Source organism: Odontesthes bonariensis, chromosome 12 (genome assembly GCF_027942865.1).
Source record: "Odontesthes bonariensis isolate fOdoBon6 chromosome 12, fOdoBon6.hap1, whole genome shotgun sequence".
NCBI classification, from domain to species: Eukaryota; Metazoa; Chordata; class Actinopteri; order Atheriniformes; family Atherinopsidae; genus Odontesthes; species Odontesthes bonariensis.
Genome location: NC_134517.1, coordinates 15,055,739 through 15,078,185, shown reverse-complemented (window position 1 = coordinate 15,078,185; position 22,447 = coordinate 15,055,739). Strand labels below are relative to the sequence as shown.

At 38.1% G+C, this 22,447-nt stretch overlaps 1 protein-coding gene across 2 annotated transcripts in view; it reads left to right on the top strand.

Moving 5' to 3' along the window:
• itgbl1 (integrin, beta-like 1) overlaps nucleotides 1–22,447 on the top strand; it is a 57,773-nt gene that overhangs the window by 21,735 nt on the left and 13,591 nt on the right. For both annotated transcript variants that reach the window (XR_012772534.1, XM_075479212.1), the window contains exons 5-8: nucleotides 415–555; nucleotides 6,368–6,508; nucleotides 7,202–7,348; nucleotides 16,401–16,517. Coding sequence is in view for 1 of the 2 variants with exons in the window: in XM_075479212.1 (XP_075335327.1) it covers nucleotides 415–555; nucleotides 6,368–6,508; nucleotides 7,202–7,348; nucleotides 16,401–16,517 (546 nt within the window). In the remaining variant the exon portion in view is untranslated. The remainder of the gene's footprint in view (nucleotides 1–414; nucleotides 556–6,367; nucleotides 6,509–7,201; nucleotides 7,349–16,400; nucleotides 16,518–22,447) is intronic.

Here is a 22,447-nt window from a genome sequence, read left to right as displayed (position 1 = left end):
CCCTATCCCACCTTTAAGTGGTGGGGCAGTTATCAATTTAACTTCCAGAGCACATACATTATATCCCCTTAGCAGCCATTACTGGCAATATTTTAAATCATAGTTATACCTTTACATCATTTGAAATAAGCAGAATTTCTAGGGTATTTATATGAAATAAAAAAAAATAAAAAGATTGAAAGAAAACAACTGATTAATAATAGTTTGATGTTCATCTAATGTTGATTAGCCATTCAGAAGTTCATTTGAAAGACAAGTTACTGGCATTGCCTATTTGTCTTGGAACATGTTTTACATAGAATACAGCAGAATGAAATAATAAAGAAAAAAAAAGAACATCAAAAAATATCTTAGAAGGAGGACTTTGAAATAAGTAAGAATTTGTGAAATCTGTCTGTTGCAATGTGCTTCCAGGCCATGGCCAGTGTTACTGTGGAAACTGTTACTGTGCTGCTGGTTGGCATGGAGACAAATGTGAATTCCAGTGTGACATCAGCCCATGGGAAAGCAAGCGGAGGTGCACATCTCCAGATGGCAAAATCTGCAGCAACAGAGGTCTGTTCACCCTCTTCAAAGTCAGTGTAATGTCCCTAAGGTCCTGTTTTAAAGCTGATATTTTTTATCAAACAATTCAAGCAAATTTTCATCTTCTCAATCATCTTCTTTTTTGTATCATATCATGCTGATTATCTTTCACACAAACTGGCTCATCATTTCATATAATGTCACAATGTAACAAGTGCATATTTATGTATGTTTTTTGTTTTGTACAGCCAGTATATGAATATTTAGTATCAGTGGTTTACATAGTCATAACAGGCTGGAATTATGAGTATTACCAGCAAGGACATTTTTATGTTTGTTAACACTACTCAGACCCTTTACAATTCAGAGGATCACAATAATAATTTCAGCCGACCTGTGTTGCTAGGAAACAGGAAACAAACATTCTAAATTGGGTAAATTTAATTTCCTGCCTGTGTGTTTGAATTATCAAGAGGAGGAAAGGACACTTATCCTGTAAAAATGAAACAGTATGTTCCCCTACTGTGTCTTGTTTTTTTTTCCCCCCTCAGGTCAAGAGCTATGCATTTTGCTATCTCTAGAGTTTACATTTTCTTCTTTTTAAATGCAAGTGTTTCACTTTAAATTGTTATTTGTATGGAAATTTTCAGCAGTAAAAGTGCAAAGTAGAGACAGTCACTAAGATGAGAATAGCGTTTGGGATCAGAGGTCTGTTCCCATGTGTTAAACATCATTTAGGTGCATGTGGAAGTCAACATGTAGTACAATAACAACAGAACCCCAGGTTCATTGCTTCGTCTCTCATGTAACTGCTGCAGATGAAATTGAGTCAAGAAGTGTGGAGAAAAAGAAAAAGAGAACCCAGAGATCAGTTTGCTTCGAAAGAAGAAAAAAATATATAACAATCAACAATCATAACAAAACAATCGTGTACTGTAATCCGCCAGAGCTTGGCGAACATGCCGTCAGAAAAACAGCTCCTCTGACTTAACTCAAGTGATCCTGTGGGATTTCAGTATATCTCTCTAAAATTAATTACAGTAGAACGGCAAAGGGCTGGCTGGATAAGTCGTAGTGTGAAATGGTCGGCTACATGGGAGTTTCATCGCAGAGCTGCGACTTCTAGTTAAGTGCACAACTGTCACAGCATGAAGAATTGCTGTATGAACAACCGAGTCTGTGGTCTAAAAGCCTGCTGTACTGGAGACAGAGCTAGCACTTTATCACCTTTTAGATATTCTCCTAAACTTGTTTTTGTTTGAACTTTACCTAAAGACAGTTTTATGTGTAGACAATATTTTCTGATGAATCAATTAATTATAATTCCGAATAAATGAGTTGAATTATTTTTCTGATTTCATTATTCATCAGTTTGGTAAACTGTTGAGTAATAGTAAAATGGAGTGAAAACTAAATTCGAAGCTCTAGATTTTTTGGATATTTTTAGCTAAAACTAAAACAACAATCTCCTTGATAAAGTTATGTACAGCAAGAGTGTGAGAAACCTGATAAAAATGAATGTTGTAGAATGCTATTGAAAATGTAATACTTACAGAATTCACTTAATATAACAGTCCATTCACACAAAAATGATCATTTTAGCCAAATGTCCAGAACATTACTGTCACAATTAAAGTGAAGAATTGTGATATGGCTGTTGTTTTACGTATGGAAGGGTCCTACTGACATGATCAGAACAATGAGTATGAGTACAATATCAATGAGTATTACTACATAAAAGCGCTAACCAGATATGTTTTTCTAACCCTAACTGTGTATTTTGTAATACCTAACCCTGTATATTAATCGTAACCCTTTAACAGTGTAGTCTCACACCAGCACATGTAAGAGATTATTCACTCTTAAGGGTTTATTCACTGTGCAAAACATAGCTGTTTTGCAGTATGCCCCCCAAAAATTACCACATTTTCTGGCTTACAAAATCTCCATATGCTTACAGTACAATTGCCTTTCAAAAACTTAAAATGGCGACGTTTTACATTACATTAACTAGCCCAGTACATCACATTACTAGGCTAGTTAATTTCCTTCAAACCCAACCTTTCGCAAGTGAGAGGGAAATAGAAAAGTGAAGAATCGGAAGTGAGTGCAAAGTAGATCATTAAAAGGACCCTCTCCCTCCTCATGAACTAATCAACACTGAATTAGCAGTGAGTCACTTGTGTACACTGTTATGTAGCAAAACGCTGCAGGTGAACAATGTCATCATGCAGCAGCGAGTGGTGGCTGAGCTTCATCATAAGGTTGGTAGGCATTTAACTTATCATATAAGCTGCATGTCTCTACAGAGGAACATGAGCTCGGATAATGAAGCCAAGGTGCAATTTTGAGCCTTTTGAGCAATTATAAACTCTATCATCAGATTAGCTTGATCATTGCAATAACAATCTTGAAAAGACTGGACTTGAAGTTCTTATTTTAACATTTTGTGAAGTTCTATTTCAACAAATGCTTGTGGAAAATGCTACACAACACGTTTAAAACTGCTAGAAAACACTGTATTTTGCTTTTGCTCCTAGTCTGCTAAACTGTGGCATATGTGACTTCATATATGATATCTTTATCATCAGCTCCACTCATAGTGAAAGAATTCTCAAAAGTCTGGCAATTTGGAACTGATTATAATGTAAGCATTCTCATCCTTAATATTTAACATATAACCGTTTACCTTGCATCAATCCTACTTTAAAACACTGGTAGAATAATTCCTGCTGATAATAAGCACTTGATGAAAGAAGAGGATCACGTAACACATAAGGGTTTTTGAATCATTATCCTGTATAAATATAGAGATATGGAGTCATTTGTATGAGACTGTAAAACGTCTTCCCTCTCTCCTCTCATTTTCTCATCAGTAACCTTCATCTTATGCTGACACTCTGGGATAAATGACTGAATGATCTGAATACCAAATAGATAATTCTGTTTTATCACAGCACACTGTCAATCCCCCTCTGTTTGTTTGGTGCGCCTAGTCTTCCCACTAGACATAATAAAACATATCAGCCATGTAATGCCAGAGGCTAAAAACATGACTTTATGCATTATTTCTTATTCAAAACCATTTCATGCTGATTGCTGAATTAAGTATGTGTAGATTGAGTTGCCTATTGTAGAAAATCATAATTTTGATCAAAAGAGTAATTGTACTCTCTAATGGCCTCCTGATTTTTATTGTTAATAGAAAATTTATGAACATTGAATTTTACAGGTGTTTCAGTCCGCTCCATTGAAGCTCAGTTGTGACATTTGAGGGGGACAGAAAAATTCATGGGTCTATTAATTCTGGAATCCAGGGTTATGAGGAGGCAAGGGAGGCTGAATGTACAGCTTGGGGCCAGACGTGCGCCAGCCACAACCCACGGACTTGCCAGCTGGCCTGCTCCCCTGGGGTTCCCCGTGTTCTGTCTCTGCTGATAAGAGAAAATGGGATTTCTATTGGCTGCTGCTCAGCTTATGCCAGGGCTAGGATGTTAAACAAATGAAAAGCGGAGAGACTGACATAGATGGAGGAAAAGAAATTAAGAGCGAGAAGGAAAAGTATTTATCATGTTGGCTGCAGCTTTCGTTCAAGTCAATAAAAAAAGAAAAGAAAATAGCAATATGTAAAGATTCCAAAAGCCATATTTAGAATTTCACTTAATTTTGAACATTCTTTTTCCTTTAGATTTATTTTGCTCATTTATTCGGAGAAAAAAAAAACAGTTCATCCTACTTGCTATCACGCAACCCTAAGTCTTCCCCACAGTGTTTTTAGCCATAATATAAACCACTGACATTTCTAAACAAAATAGTAAGTGTTTGTTTTCAAACCATAGGTATAAGCATATCATTTATCTATCAAATACAAATAAATTCAGGTATTAGAGACTGAGCAATTCATTGTCTCCAGTGATTACGCATTTCCACTGTTACATATCGTTGCTTATGTGGCAGAAAATCTGATTTTATAACCTTGATTCAAACAAGATGTGCAAAAAAAGAAAGAGAAATCGATAAAAACATACCTGTAAGTCACCGAAATCAGCTAATGAGTTGGACATGGTATCACGAAGGAATAAAGATTAAAAACAAAGGACACGTTAGCATTTTACAAATAGTGATATAATGCACGTGTTTCCTGATGATAAATCAGGTGCTGTCAAATCATCATACCCTTTAATATTTTAATAATTATTTTAATTCAATTCAGTTTATTTATATAGCGCCAAATTACAACAAATGTCATCTCAAGGCTCTTAAATAATATAGTTCAATTTAAGCCAATTGGAATTCAATTCATTGTAATCATAATCCAATGAAATCCAATTATTTTAATTTCAAAATAATCCAATTCATTCATATAGAGCCAATTCAAAAACAATTTCCTAGCTAAGGAAACCAACAGATTGCACGGAAACTTGTCTTCAGTCCAATCTCCCATCCTGAGCATGCCTGAGGCGACTGTGGAAAGGAACGACTCCCTTTTAACAGGAAGAAACCTCTGGCAGAACCAGACTCAGGAAGGGTGGCCATCCGCCTCGACCAGCTGGGGTTTGAGAGGACAGAAAAGAGGGGACAACAAACACCGTAACACCATTCAAAGGGTACCTGTTAAAACAGGGAAACACGAGTTAATGACCACAATAATGTCACATGTACATAATATAATTTGAAAATTAAAAGGGGGAAAAAGCGAGGAAAAGTGAGGAAAGGTGTGTCATAGGAGGTCCCCCAGCAGTCTTGGCCTATAGTAGCTTAGCAGCTTAACTATGGGATGTTTCAGGATCACCTGAGCCATCCCTAACTATAAGCTTTATCAAAAAGGAAAGTTTTAAGCCTGGTCTTGAAAGTGGAAAGGGTGTCTGCTTCCTGAACATTTACTGGCAGCTTATTCCACAAGAGAGGGGCCTGATAACTGAAGGCTCTGCCTCCCATTCTACTTTTAGAAACTCTGTGAACCACAAGTAAACCTGCAGTTTGGGAGCGAAGTGCTCTGTTAGGAAAATATCTTACAATGAGATCTTTAAGATATGATGGAGCTCGGTCATTAAGAGCTTTACATGTGAGGAGAAGAATCTTAAATTCTATTCTGAATTTAACAGGTAGCCAATGAAGAGAAGCTAAAACTGGAGAATTGATCTCTCCTGTTAGTTCTCATCAGAACTCTGGCTGCAGCATTTTGGATCAGCTGAAGGCTTTTCAGACAATATGTGGGACAGCCCAATTATAAAGAATTACAGTAGTCCTATCTTGAAGTAACAGATGCATGGGCCAGTTTTTCTGCATCACTCTGAGACAGGATGTATTTGATTTGAACAATATTACGAAGGTGAAAGAAGGCAGTCCTAGAAACCTGTTTTATACGAGCGTCAAATGATAAATTCTGGTAAAAAAAATAACTCCAAGGTTCCTCACTGTAGAACTAGAAGCCAAGGAAATGCCATCTAGAGCAACTATATAACGAGACAATTTCTCCCTGAAGCGCTCAGGTCCAAAGATAACAACTTGTCCTTAATTTAGAAGCAGACAGTTCTGAGTCATCCAGGTCTTTATGTCTTTAAGACATGCGTATAGAATGTTATTATCATAGATTGTTGTTGAAAATAGTACACGAGTAAATTACGTTAAATTATAAATTTAAATTTCAAATACATCACGAGATTGGTATCTGTGATCAGTTAACCCTGCACCCAGCGATCATTCAAACTAAGCCCATGTTCCCAATGGAGAGGCTAATTGGTATTTCATTTTATTTTCAAACATCATGAAATTGCAAGCCTCTCTACTGTAGAGAACAATGTCAATTTATCTGAGTGTTTGTGTTTTATGTGTACATTAGGGACCTGTGTGTGTGGAGAGTGTAACTGTTATGATGTAGATCCTTCTGGCGACTGGGGAGACATTCATGGAGACACCTGCGAATGTGATGAGAGGAACTGCCACGCAACATACGACCGCTACACAGATGACTTCTGCTCAGGTCAAAAAGGGTTGTCTGTTTTATTTAAGAAATGTCTTTGTTTATTCATGGAGCAAACGAAAAACTAAACAACCGATTTTCACATCACTGGTAAACCAATCTTTACACAGTTGACAAGTCAGCTGCCTGCTAGCTCATGCTACATCTTCATTTTCTTATCAAACTTTTGGTAAAAAAAAAGAAATGAATGAAACCTTTGGAGTTGGTTTGGAGCTTTTGGCTAAATAGCGTTTTGTAATTTTTAGGTACTACAATTTGAAGGCATAATAGTGTGCATATCAGTATAATGGTTTGGCACACGTTTAACTTCCTTTCACTTAACAAACACTGACGGAACTTTCTTCTCTGCCGCTTCACAGCCATTGAAGTGAATTTTCCATATAACTAGAAAATAATTTTTTCGGGGGGGGGATGATGATGATGATGACCTTTTTTTTCTTTAAAAAGAATATTAATAAAATATGATAGCGACAGCTGTTCATTAATTCATTGAACTTAATAATTTACACCATCCCATCTCTTGCGGTCACACCAGCTCTTTGTCACCCTTTCAGCTATGTACCAGCCCAACTCTCTGCCCTGTAAGATACGTTAATCTCCGGTGACAGCTATTGTTTGCATTCTGACTGTGCAAAGTCTCCACTTTGTTTTGAATCTGTGCTTCCTCTAATTCTTCCTCTGTCCTCTTGGCAGGCCATGGCCAGTGTAATTGTGGCAGGTGTGACTGTAAGGAAGGATGGGCTGGGAAGAAGTGTGACCATCCTCTGACTTGCTCCCTGTCTTCGGAAAGCAGTCTGAAGAAATGCAGAGGAACATCCACTTTGCCCTGCTTCGGACGAGGTACCTGGTCTTCCCATTGCTATGGTTACTGCATGAAGCCTGTATTAAGCTCTCACCTCTTGGTGTAGAAAAGAAACAAGATCCACCGTTTCACATTCCTTTATTCATTCTTAAGAGGGCTTTAAAATAATTGGTGTGTCCAGCAAATGTTACAGCAACTTTAATGAACAAAATACACATAATCACTATATGAATGTTTGGACGGAAGCTATCTGATGTGTGACCATTTCTTTTGGTCTGGTTTGAGCACTGCACACATAAATGTGTGCAGTATGCATGTGCAGGTTTATGTCTTTATGTGAGAAAGAGTTGACACCTTTTGCTTGCATAAATATCTGCTACATGCTGAACAACTCTTTCAGTCACAGGATGTGGGTCAATACATGCAGATTTATTAGAGTCACCGTATGCTTTGTTAGTGGCCCCTCTGAACAGAGGAAGTTTGCTTTCTTTGACTCTTTACATCTTGGCCTTGAGCCAGTTGTGTTAGCAAAACACAAGTTCAGGTTGTACTTGTTCAGTCTTGGACCTTTTGATGGATGATAAAACTGGTGACCAAGTGTAAGTGTTAGGTTTATTTGCAGCGCATTGAGAAGGTTTTTAATTCCGTTTTCATTTATTTATATAGCGCCAAATTACAACAAATGTCAACTCAAGGCACTTAAATAATATAGTCCAATTCAAGCCAATCGGAGTTCAAGTCATTGTAATCATAATCCAATCCACAATTCATATAGAGCCAATTCCAAAACAATTTCCTAGCTAAGGAAACCAACAGATTGCACGGAAACTTCTCTTCAGTCCAATCTTCCGTCCTGAGCATGCCTGAGGCGAGTGGAGAGAAACGACTCCCTTTTAACAGGAAGAAACCTCTGGCAGAACCAGACTCAGGAAGGGTGGCCATCTGCCTCGACCAGTTAGGGTTTGGGAAGACAGAAAATAGGGGATAACTGTTGGCATAGTGAAACACAAATTAATGACCACAATAATATAACCTGTACATAATATCATTTGAGAAATTAAACGGGGGAAAAATAGAGTAAAGTGGGGAAAGGTGTGACAGATGAGGCAGTCTACCTATAGCTTAACTATGGGATGTTTCAGGATCACCTGAGCCATCCCTAACTATAAGCTTTATCAAAAAGGAAAGTTTTAAACCTAGTTTTAAAATTGGAGAGGGTGTCTGCTTGTGGGAAAGGGTGAAATTTACTGGCAGCTTATTCAACAAGAGAGGGGCCTGATAACTGAAGGATCTGCCTCCCATTCCACTTTTAGAAATTCTGGGATCCACAAAGAAAACCTGCAGTTTGGGAGCGAAATGCTCTGTTGGGAAAATATCTTATAATGAGTTCTTTAAGATATGATGGAGCTCGGTAATTAAGAGCTTTATATGTGAGGAGAAGAATCTTAAATTCAATTCTGAATTTAACAGGGAGCCAATGAAGAGAAGCTAAAACTGGAGAAATATGATCTCTCTTGTTAGTTCTCATCAGAACTCTGGCTGCAGCATTTTGGATCAGCTGAAGGCTTTTCAGAGAATATGTGGGACAGCCCAATAATAAAGAATTACAGTAGTCCAGTCTTGAAGTAACAGATGCATGGACTAGTTTTTCTGCATCATTCTGAGACAAGATGTTCCTGATTTTGGCAATATTACGAATGTGAAAGAAGGCAGTCCTAGAAACCTTTTTCATGAGCGTCAAATGATAAATGCTGGTAAAAAATAACTCCAAGGTTCCTCACTGTAGTATTAGAAGTCAAGGAATAGTCAACAGCGCACATTAGACTATTCAAGTTCTATCAAGTTATGGACTCGCGTAGCAAGTCACTTAAATTTATTCATCAGTTAACACTTGATACTCCCTAAACTTGTGAATGTTCTGTAAATTCTATATAAATAAACGACTGAAATAACCAATTCATTTCTTTGTATTCAGACCCTTCATACAGTACCTGTTTACAGTATCTCTAGCAATAATAGAAACCTTAGCACAACTTCTTCCTGAAACACTTAAACTTCTTTTGAATCTTATCTTATTCAGACAGTTTAAGAAGATTTATTTCTAGATATTACTAAAAGGAACTTTTCCAGAAACTACAGAATATTTTTTTCAGCTTTAAAAGCCTTAAAGATAGATGAAAGCGTAACAAATGCTTTCGTCTGGTGTGACAAGGTTCCATGTTTGTGACATTTAAATGACAGTTATTTATTTGAAATGAGATACAAATAATTTCAGCATCAGCCGATGCTGTGATGCTGTTTCTTCATACAAAGTTAGCATTGCACAATAGTTACCTTAGCAATGTCCTAAAACTTCCTGCTTAGACCATTCGTTAATAAAATGCATGTCTGATAGCTGAGCTTCACCCATGTGTCTTCTGATGTATCTTTTCTACCTGTATTTTATCCAAAGCAGCAGACTTGATATGTCAACTTTACAGCAGCATTGACTTTTATTCACTTTACCTCCGTTCATTTTGCTCAGAATATCATTGTATTTGATTCTGTAGAAAACCCGGCAGTGTCTCTGTAATTCAGGAGAGGGAACAGTAAAACCCGCTGTGTTCCGCTGGTCTCTCAGTGATTCAGCCTAATTATGCAGTTCGAGGTGGGTGATACCACAAGTGCTCACCCCGCTCGGTCTCAAGGTTTCGAGATTTGCCGGGGGTTAATGCGAAGCATTGATTTTACATTTCATTTGACTGTCGGGGAGGTCACTGGGGAGACCACAGCTTTTCAGCTGCGATATTGTTCCAAATAAAAAGCGAGGATATGTGCGCTGTACTATTGAATGTTGTTATGTTGCTACAGATAACCCTCACATCCATGGATGCTGATTAAATCAGAAGTCTGAAACTACACAGGGCAAGGCATGGAGATAAATGGAGATCATGAGATAAAGACATTAAAAAAGTAAACATCACCACAGGTCAACTGTGCAGCAATAGCAGAAAGCACAGACTGAAAAAAAAAAAAACTAATTTGGTGTCCTTTTAATACATCAACTATTGATTACATATTGTGTCAGGCAGACTTTGATTTTGACAGCCTGAATCCAACACCACAACAACATTGAGGACGCACGGCGCTCCCACTCACATTATGACACAGCAAAGATTAGCTTGTGCTGGGAGAGTTAATTAACTTTTATTCCTCCAGCAGTACCTTTAAATCATCTCCAAAAGCTGCAACAAAATGAACTTTAAATTATCATGTGCCATAGGAAAATGAATGCTTGTTTTTCTGTATATAGTTGAGTAATATATGATGAGGGCCAAGACTAAATTTGGTCAGTATATTGGAAGAACCAGCATTTCTCACATTTGCTGAGGCCAACATTTTATGTCCATTAAATGATGAAAAGCATTCTCTGCAAATCATAAAATTTCAATAAATGCTTCTTCTGTTTGTCGCGCTTCTCTTATGTTATTAATGTGACAGACTGTGGAGTGAAAGTGTCAGGGAATCAACTCAGACCATATATGGAGACAAATGTGAATACGTGGGAAGTGTGCAGATGTATTGTTTCCAATATTTCTATGCAATACATATTTGGTTTAATGTTTGCATCAAAACACTTCAAAACAAACTCATACATCAGCTTCAAGTGCAAAATGTGAAGAAAAAAAAAGGGAGACAGAGAGTCAGGAAGCAGTCTGGAAGTTTAAGGGACAGTGAGAGAAAAAGAAAGAAAGTGAAGGAGACAGACGTTGAAAATCACTTAGGCATGGATGAATGCGGCTGGTACAGATGGCAGCTTGAGCGGAAAAGCCTTGAAATTCCAAATAGCAGTTTCAGAGCCTTTCTTCCTCAGAGATGGAGACAAGATGCTTGTGGATAGCACATTCTTTATACTGTGGTATTTCCTCTAGGAAACACCTGCTTTTGACATTTTTCCTGCTGATTCTTGGGATTTCTCTCTCTGCTCTCCAATGACTTGTGGTGGACATTAACTCTGGGACTTTTTTTTTAGCATTTACCTTTGAATTTAGATCCACTGTATCTGTTGCTTTGTCCCACTGATATTTTTACTTTCGTGCATTCTTGTTTGACAGCCACCTTATACTCAATACATCCTGCCTGGTAAATGCTACACTTTGGATGCTTATTGAAAGCTTTCATTCAAACCATAGGATGAGATGCGTGAGTACAGGATGAGCACAGAATGGGACATCATTAGTCTGAATTTATTATGTTTGGTTTGATGCTGGAATCGTCACAGCGGTTGCAGAATTTGAAAGTGAAATAAAGTTTAAAAAAAAAAAAGAAGGCAAGCATTGGCGATGATGATGCAGGTAAATCTGCTTGTTTGTAGCGTTAAGTGATAAGCCTCGCACAATCTTTTGGACTTGATTTCTAAAAAATTCTGACCTAATAGTTGTCACTGTCTTTTATTTAGTGCAGTGTTTATCTTTTGATTCATGTATATTTGTAATAGCTCTGTTTTTGTTTCGGTGCACTAACTAAAGAAGAACACTTGTAGGTGCAAAAAAAAGAGCATTTTTTGCACCTTTGGCTTGCTAGTTGTTACGTTTCACAAATCCGTGATGGAAAAAGTGTCATATCTGCTGCTGTGTTAATGCCGATCTGGCACAGCACAATTGTAGTGCTTATTGTGGCATTTTGCAATGCTTTTTCATTGTGTTTAACCATATAGTGAGACAATCCAAATCATATAAACCTTTTATTTTGGTTGAATTATGCAGTTTCCTTTTTAAAAGACTTTAAGTTAACATGTAAATGCACATAAAAACACCATTCCATGGCTTCTCTGCGGCAAATTTATCACTACTGCACAATATATAAGGTTTCCACTTTTTTTGGTTAAGCACTTGTTGCCAAGTACTTTCTTTTTCAACACTCAAAGCTTTTGTAAATGAAAGTACAGCAGGAAACCCAACAAAATGCATTAACAGTAAGATGTCATGTGAATGGAAATATTTTGAAGCTGAGACTTAATTTAGTAATGACAGTCAAGACAATTTGCTTCCCCAAAAATGTTCGTAATTTCATCTCTTTCCACTTTAAAACTTGCTTAATTATGAATTAAATTTATTTTCTCAGAAATGGATTTTGTGAACACATACCGAAGCGCTCTACATTCATATTTAGGAGGGTTGATTCAGAATACTAGAAAGATCATGTTTCCCTTGTAAGAGGCCAACTTGGACATTCCTCAAGTCTCTGCTACTTTTTTAAAGGAAGCTGACATAAATAATCATTATCTTAACACTTGATCACATAGTCTATGAATTTATTTAGTGCAATTAATGTATACACCCAACTCTAGTCCTTTTAAAGTATGACTTAGCTTTCACCTCTGCTAAATAAAATTGCAAAAACTCGTTTGCAACAGTCTGATCTGCTTTATTTTGTACGTAGATTTCTGCTTAGTTTTATGAACTATGTATCAAGCTGCTTGTCTACTGGTTCGATGTTGTCATTAAGGTGTTCAACATGACAAATTAAACACACAAAAACAGACACGCACACTGATGTGGACAGTTTGACCACTGCAAAGATAATCGATATGCAGGGGTGTTATGACATCACTGTTTGCTAGGGTAACCGAGTCCTCAGAGCAGACTGCGGTAAGCTCTGTGTGAAGCAGGAAGAGATATTGCTGTAAGTCTTTTATGTGTGTGTGCATGTGTGTGTGCGTGTTGTGTGCACGCGCGTGCGTGCGTGTTTGAGTGCGTGGCCGTAAAAAGTGACAGTGATATGACATGCACAACACATTAGAAGATGGTTTCAGTCGAGTAGCTGTCTAAATTCATGTTCCGCACTATTTATGGCCACTAAATTCACTCAGTGAGTCATCAGAATATGAAGCCAGGCAAATAGACATCGTGGATTTGTTTCAGGTGTTACAGAGTGGCATTAAAAACAAAAGGCAACCTACAGGGAAACTACTCAAAGAGAGTAATGACTGTGAAAAAAAACAAGACTTATCATGCTCATAGAAGAATGGGGGAAAGGAGCATGGGTTGGAATTAATTTCCTCAGAGGCCAGCTTACATGAATAACCTCTGGGTGTTTGGAAGGTGAACAACTGTGGTTATATCTTTCATTTTAGTTGATTAAGCATCGCGCAGACAAGTATCAGACAAGGTGCTGTGTTTTCATAAAACTGAACTGCATCCCTCTGCATCATTGCTACATTCTTAAACTCAACCAAATGACTCAGTAACTGCGGGTATATTTAAAAAATATACCTCTTTATCATGGCCGAGGTGCCCTTGAGCAAGGCACCGTACCCCCATGCTCCCTGGGCGCTAAATGGCTGCCCACCGCTCCAGGTTGGCATCTGTCTCTGAGTGTGTGACCCTGTGCATGTGTGTGTCAACAGGTGCCAACCTGGATGGGTTAAAAGCAGAGGACAAATTTCGTGTGTATGCATGACCAATAAATCAGATCTTAATCTTAATCTTAAAAGATAGAATAGAAGAGAACTTGACCACTTTTTTTGGTTCAATTCAATTCATTTTTATTTATATAGCGCCAAATACAACAAATGTCATTTCAAGGCACTTATATAATAAAGTCCAATTCAAGCCAATTGGAATTAAATTCATTGTAATCATAATTATTTATAAAATAATCCAATTCATTCATATAGAGCCAATTCAAAAACAATTTCTTTGCAAAGGAAACCAACAGATTGCACCGAAACTTGTCTTCAGTGCAATCTCCTGAGGCGACTGTGGAAAGGAACCTCTGGCAGAACCAGACTCAGGAAGGGTGGCCATCCGCCTCGACCAGCTGGGGTTTTTGGTTCTTGAGAATATTAAATTTCTCAACTGAAAGGCTTCTTCAGTTAAGACACAGGTTTTCTCTCACGTGAACAACTTAAACCGCATTCCAAATGATTATGAAAATAATATTTTTCTCTGATTTAGCTAAATAGTCGATGCAAATGACAGTCAGCATAATTTTCAAGTCATCAACCGTTAGAGTATAATTCAAATGTTATGGAACAAACCTCCCAATGATTACAGTATTTTTTTCAATTATCAAAAGCTTAAAATACACTATTCCAAATTATTACGCATACCAAAGTTTCAAAACATTTTACAGGTTGTAAAGAATTGAAAATGGTCACTTGTTGAATTTGTAGCATTTAGGAAGTCATATCTACTGAAACTATTTCAATTAAAAACATCTTAACAGGTCAAGTTACATTTTAACACAGGACCCCTTATTTGACAACAGCTTCACAGTTCCTGCATCCATTGAACTGATGAGTTTTTGGAGAGTTTCTGCTTACACTCAGGATTCTCAGTCAGCTGTACACTCAGGATCGGGCCACTGGCAGGCCTGGATCCTGTACGCTGTGAGAGCAAATTAAGATGAGATAAGTAGGCCTTTGATGTCCACCCCATGGTGGGAAGGAGTAGGTCTGCAGGAGAACGAGCCGGGAGACTTCTGTCCTCAGAAGTTTGGCAAGAAGAGAGAGTGTGTCCCCTCTGTCCTCAGAGGTCTGGCAGGAAAGACAGTGGGCAAGCAAGGGTTTTTACTGACTTGAATAGGGGGAGTGGCTACCTGGACAGGAAGCCAAGGACTTTTAGAGTAAAACCCAGTTTCCTCCACAGATGAATGACTTCCCTGTTAAATTCAGAATAGAATTTAAGATTCTTCTTCTCACATATAAAGCTCTTAATGGCCGAGCTCCATCATATCTTAAAGATCTCATTATAAGATATTTTCCTAACAGAGCACTTCGCTCCCAAACTGCAGGTCTACTTGAGGTTCCCAGAGTTTCTAAAAGTAGAATGGGAGGCAGAGCCTTCAGTTATCAGGCCCCTCTCTTGTGGAATAAGCTGCCAGTAAATGTCCGGGAAGCAGACACCCTTTCCACTTTTAAGACCAGGCTTAAAACTTTCCTTTTTGATAAAGCTTATAGTTAGGGATGGCTCAGGTTATCCTGAAACATCCCATAGTTAAGCTGCTATAGGCCACGACTGCTGGGGAGCTCATCTATCACACCTTTCCTCACTTTACTCTCTTTTTAATTTCTCAAATGATATTATGTACATGTGACATTATTGTGATCATTAACTCGTGTTCCAACTGGTAGCCTTTGAATGGTGTTACAGTGGTTTTGTTTCCCCTCTTTTCTGTCTTCTCAAACCCTAGCTGGTCGAGGCGGATGGCCACCCTTCCTGAGTCTGGTTCTGCCAGAGGTTTCTTCCTGTTAAAAGGGAGTCGTTCCTTTCCACAGTCGCCTCAGGCACGCTCAGGATGGGAGATTGGACTGAAGACAAGTTTCGGTGCAATCTGATGGTTTCCTTAGCTAGGAAATTGTTTTTGAATTGGCTCTCTATGAATGAATTGGATTATTTTGAAATTAATTATGATTACAATGAATTCAACTCCATTTGGCTTGAATGGGACTATATTATTTAAGTGCCTAAAGATGACATTTGTTGTAATTTGGCGCTATATAAATAAAACTGAATTGAACTTCAGTTGAGCGGGCAGAATTCCTAGAAATGATTAAGTGCTACAAACTTTATCCTGCAATGGTAAATATTTAAAAGCGGTACAGACAATTTTCCCTGTGTCTGCTGATACCGTGTCTGTATGTGACCTGCACTGAAAGACCAGAGTAGTCTGGTAAAATGGTCAGTGAGCAGGTATGCTATAAAACTGTAATGGTTCAGAATAGATAATACTTTTCTAATGAGCTTCACTTTCAGCCAGCATGCTCACCCAGTAACATCCCCAGTGACGTTCTTCACTTACTGATTGAAGTGGGAAAGCAACATCTTGAGGTGTGTGCACGAGTAGCTGTGCTGCCCATAAGTGTGTTTATTGGAGTGAGTGATTTCCATTTAAGATTTTGTAAATGTTGTCAGCCAGAATGAGTCTAGTTCAAGTTTCTTTTACTTTTCTAGTGTGAAAATCAGGCTTCTGAATTACAATTTCAATAGAACATTTCAAAATTACAGTTGATAAGAGACACTTTTGGAAAGATCACCCCCTTCAGTATCAGAACAACTCAGCTATGACATACTGCTCAGATGTGAGAAAACCTCTTTGTTTTTCTAGGTCAGTGCCAGTGCGGACAGTGTACTTGCCACCCACCTGGGGACAGCCGTGTTCATGGCAAAAACTGTGAGTGCGATGACCGCCAGTGTGAGGACATTAGTGGAGAGGTCTGTGGAGGTAAGAGCGCAAAAAACAGACATACAAGCAGACAACAAAACATTGTGTCCATTCAAGATTGTGCCAGTAACAGTAACTTGAATCTACGATCTACAGAGAGCAGGTCTGTGATTTAACTCATCACAGTTGAAGCTGTTCTGTATTGAAGTAGAGCTGTAATTCAAAACTAATATATCTAAAACTAGATAACACATCTGAATTTGTACGGCCACTGTATGCAAGATAAATTAGTACACTTCTCTGCAGTATTGCTTTAAAGAATAAATACTCTAAACATTTGAGCTTATTTTGCAAGAAATTAAGAAATAGCTCAAATCCTCTGAAATGTTTTTGGTACTTTGTGATCTTAATTTGAGCCATTAGGGGACAGGCTGTATAATAGACGCATCACTGAAAACAAATTAAAGCATCAACTGAAATTGATACTTCACATCATACACTGCAGCAGCCAAAAAGAGAGAAAGAACAGAGGGAATCAGAGAGTCAATAATGGATTTCTGTAGATCTGAAGTAAAAATGACTTTTACTGATATTTTTTGTAAAAAAATGTATGTGGTGGACAAAGATTAACATGACAGCTTTCCTTACGTCTCAAACAATAGTGCGTGGCTTTGACTTCTGCAAAGCAAACAAGGAAGGGACTTCAAGCATTTGAATTTCTTTTTAAATTACCATGTAATTTGTCTATCCATTGCCATAGACATATAAATGTGGAAGTGCTTCCTACAAGTTAGGCTTTAAATTTCCAACAGTCTCATAGAGGATCTATCTTGGGACACAATTTTCTTCTTTTTTGCCTACAGTTACATAGTTTGTTTTTCTTTTCATTTATGTTTATGGATTTAGCAGATGCTTTACCAAAGCGACTTACAAATGAGGACATAACATTACAGCTAACATCAAAGCTAACAATAAGCTACATAGAAGGAAACCACTAGTCAGACTCTGCCAGAGGTGACAGGGGTGACAGTGTAGAGATAGAGTGCAGACATAGAGGGAAGTACAGAAAGATAAAGTGCAGTAGAGGGAGTAGGGAAGTACAGGGTAAGTGCTAGGATGGTTTAGTTTAGTTTACTTTGGCTTTCAGTTGCTATTTGGTCAGGTTTAAGCATCAAAAGCTACTTTGTTAAGATTAGGAAAACATTACTGTTTCAAATGTACTTTACTTCTGATTAAATAGGTGAGTAAAATGTCACAAAATGTGGTGCAGACAGAATCATCTCACTGAAACACATTTTGTTAAAAGTTATGCTTAACATCAAAAACAAAACAATATAAAAAATAAATAATATCAAATCACCCTTTTTAGAATGATTTTCATTATTTAACTTTTTCTAGCCTTGCTTTGAGACAGTGTTGTTTGATTATATAAAAGGTCTCTGCCTTATCAAATCAGTGTTGTATTGCAACATCCACGGGTAAACTTTAAAGAGAAGTTTATCTGTGGATGTAAACTTGGATTACTGGCTCTCATTTGTGTGCTTGGCTATCCAGAGACAATCCTTCATGAGGCTTCTGGGGACAGCCTGTCTGAGCACCAAACACTGACACAGTTACACACACAAACACGTACAGTGCAACGATGCATACCTGCTGTGAGGCTGACAACTGTATACTCATGCTTGTGGAAGTTATTGGGTGTCGAGAGATGCCGAGAGGCTCTCTAAACAAGACATTCAAAGTGGCAAGTAGGGATCAAAATAAGGAAGCTTTATGGTGAGGGGTTGTAGGAAACTCTTGAAGGTACTGTGCTTTCAGTGCCCCTGGATGTTTGGACCTTACTGCAGACAACTGAGAAGAGACAAGTGCATATAATTCAGTCCTTTTGTGTTAACAAGCTTGTCAGTCAGCTCAGTCAACATTTTGCTCTGGAGGGTTTTCTCTAAAACAAAAAGAACAAAGGGAGAGAACAGCCAAAATGTTTGCTTTCTTAAATGCTTTAATTATTATTAAGCTTTAAAAACTGCAGGTTCTCAAATGATCATGTAAGATTAGCTTTAACATCCCCACTTACCCCCATACTTAAAAAGATTCAAATAAAGGGTCTGGCGGAATGTACATATACAAAAAATATTAATAACCACATTTTTATTAATGTGGACATAAGCTATTTTCTTTTGTTTGTTTTTTGTACTAAGAAACATTTTCATTTCTGCTGCTAAATTCAAATTAATCATGGGAGTGACCACTTTATATGACGTGCCACCAGGGACATAAATCAGAATTAACTTTCATATACACATATGAAATTAAACTCTTCCACATACTATTCTCAAAACCTTGCACAAACACTAGTGAAAAGCTCTCACATAAACTAGTGAAAACATTTACCTCTTATTTAACCTACTCAAAAGCTCTCATACACACTACTGAAAAGCTTTCATGCAAACTAGTAAAAAGCTCTCATACACACTACTGAAAAGCTTTCATGCAAACTAGTAAAAAGCTCTCATACACACTACTGAAAAGCTTTCATGCAAACTAGTAAAAAGCTCTCATACACACTACTGAACAGCTTTCATACACACTACTGAAAAGCATTCATACACACTAGTAAAAGCTCTCATACACACTAGTAAAAATCTCTCATACACACTAGTAAAAGCTCTCATACACACTACTGAAAAGCATTCATACACACTAGTAAAAGCTCTCATACACACTAGTAAAAATCTCTCATACACACTAGTAAAAGCTCTCATACACACTACTGAAAAGCCCTCATACACACTAGTAAAAGTCTCTCTAGTTTGTATGAAAGCTTTTCAGTATATTTTATTGTGCCGTGAATGTCAACATAGTGAACATTCAAATACTCTTCAATTGGGTTGGGGGCAAAAAAAATCATTATTGGATGCATCAAGATGCAGATGTGGAAGATTCTGTGTCAATTCAATAACCATACATCAGTCTATAGTGTGCACACAACAGAACAAGATGGTTTAGCGAGAATTCTCATCAGTGCCCTGGATTAGCCTATGGAAGTGAAGTGCCAAAAGATCCCACTACTGTTTACTTTAGCCTAGTTGTAATTATCTTTCTGAAATACAAATATTTCAAAAGATCATGATTTTTATATCAAACGTGGCTCTTAATAAAACCTGTGCCACTCATGAAATCTTAAACCCTAAGCAAGAGTCAACATTATCATGTTGTGAATGGAGAAACGTGACAGGAACTGTATGACATTAAAGAATAGTTCAAGTAAAATCCAGCTACTGTATTTTAGCTTTTATCACAAAGCTCCTATGTATTTTTCTATGGACCAACGTACATTTTTATAATCTGTCATGAGTTCACATTGGGGGAAAATTCTAGTGATCCCATGTTAATCCCATGCATATTCTTCTCATTATTAACTCTTTAATTGGATGTCAAATCCTCAAAGCAAAAATCTGGTTTTCTGCATATGTGCACAGCCCTCAATGTCTGCAGCACTGCTCCGCAACCTGGTTCTTTGAAAAAAATATTTTCTTGTCTTCGTTTTATCATTTGTACACAAATTGAACAAGATGACAGAGGTGTTCTGTGAATTCTGCTATCCAGAGAGTGACATAATTGTGAGTTATTGTGACTATTTATAACTTTACAGTTTGGAGAGGGGCTGTCCTCTGTGTCAGAACATTTTAAAATGAACAAGTCTCGATTTTTTTTAATGCAAAAGCAAAGTTTGTATATCAAGAAGCAAGATCATTGCCCCATCCATCACTTATTTCTTATTTTCCTCACATTACTGATCCAGCTGTGTCAAATAACTCTGAAGCACTGAAAGACTATGCATACAATTCCTAATTTTGCTATGCACCAGTTCCACGATTACACCCCCTTCCCGTCCGTCCTTACATGCAACAGCACAGTGCATGCTTTGTCAAAGGCAGGTGCAGAGTAATTGAAGAAGGGCTAGATTGTCGCACTTTCAAAGCAATTAACCACTGTCAGGAACTGGCTGATTGAGGCAGTCAGCCATGCATGGCCTGCCATGGCTCCCACTCCATCTAAGGCAGAAGGTAGCTAACGTTAATACCTGCCGACAGCACAACCTCTAAATACCACACGACCCACCTCTGCACCTCTTAGCCGCTTTCGGACTGTAGGAACCTTTGGCAGTTCTAATAACCTTTTAATCCACAGGGCCGTTTTCTCCCACATTCGGACATACAGGAACTCGGGGCCATCTCCCTCAGTTCCTATAACCATTTCAGCTCCTTCTCCGAGGTCGGGTCTTTTCAGGGTTCTATAGAACGCATCTGACGTAGGTGTTTGGTGGTCGGTAGCTACGCCCCATGTCATGCTGTCACGGCTGAAATGTCTACTCATACAACACAGACACAACCGGTGGTTGTTTAATAAGTTAAACTTACACTGGTCTCCTTTGTCTGCAGCGCTCTGCTCTCCTTTCTTACTTCATGAAATGAAAAAGTATGGCCTGCGCTCGATCCTTCGTCTCCTGACTCTCTCTCTTCCAGCCTCGATATTAGACGCCTGATGTGATCGTCCATGATTAATATCACCGTCATGCAGACCATGAACATGGTGGCCTCCCCGCTCTCCATATTAGCTTCTTTATGGTGTTTTTTCTTCTCTCCTTACTTTTACCGGGTTTTGTTTTGTTGTTGAATGTAGCGCTAAACGGCTAACGTAACACGTCACTGACGCAGACGGCTGCGCGCGCCGCATCAGTCCCGACCTGGTCCCGACTCATGTGCGAATGCAGACTGAAACAGTTCCGCTGGGGAAGGACAGTTATCAGAACGAAATTCAAGTAGGACAGTTCTGATAACTGATCTGTCCGAAAGCGGCTAGTGATCAAGAGCACCTACAGCAGCGGGAAGTGAGCTGAGGCACAAATAGAGAGATAATGAGGAAGAACAGACAAAGTTGATATACATTAATCATTCACAATATCTTGACATCTGACAAGTGAAGTGAATAACACAGATCATATTTTTACAAGAAAATGTTCTACAGGAACTCTTTGGGTCCTGGCTTTCTTGCGGTTGTTTCTGTGCCAAGGTCCATCCTCTTGTGTGGCCACAGTGTGGCCACTGCTACAAGCTCACCGATTTCTACTGCATTTTTTTGTTAACATGCATTAAACTACAACATAAAACTATCTCAAGGCACTTTGTATAAATAAGCCCATCAATTCCTTCTGAGCAAGCACTTGGTGACAGTGGTAAGGAAGAACTCCCTTTTTATCAAGAAAACACGTCTCATGAAACGAAACTCGGGGAAGAATAGCAATTACCGTTAACTTGTTAGGATTATTGCTATAAAGGGTATAAAGGGGGAAGAATGATTGAGAAAAGTTTTTCAAAACAGCTGTGTAGCCTTTTCAAATTGACTAAAATAACTGAAACCAACACACTGGGAGGAAGTTCATAAGAAGTAGTTTAAATTTTTCCCTTCAGTAGATCGTAATATCATTACAAAATGGCAGTTGGAGGAATGATGGAGGTCAAGTTAATTTTTAGAGGAATAAGACAGGCCTGCTGGAACTTCTTGAAGGATTGCAAGGCAGGCAAATCAAATCAACTTTTTTTTATTTTAAAAGGGATTGAGGAAGATTTTGCAGACTCCACAGAGGTGGTGCTCTGTTCTACAATGACATGCTTTCATGCTTTGAACAAGCGTTGCAAGTGCCAGAGGAAGTGGGGATTTTTCATAGAATTGACTAAATCAAATAGCAGAAATTTCTGGAGGCAATCACACAGTTTGTAAAAATGATGAAGATTAAAAGAGGATAGTCTCACAATCATCCAGCTTAAAGTGAATTGGAAATATGTGGCTGTATCTCAAAAGAACATGTAAGATGGTTTCAGAATGTCACAGACAGAATACTCTTGCAGAAAGAACAGACAAAATTGTCCCCAAAAGAATCAGAAAGACTCACTTGGCAACAAAATTGTTGATAAGTTATGATACTATGT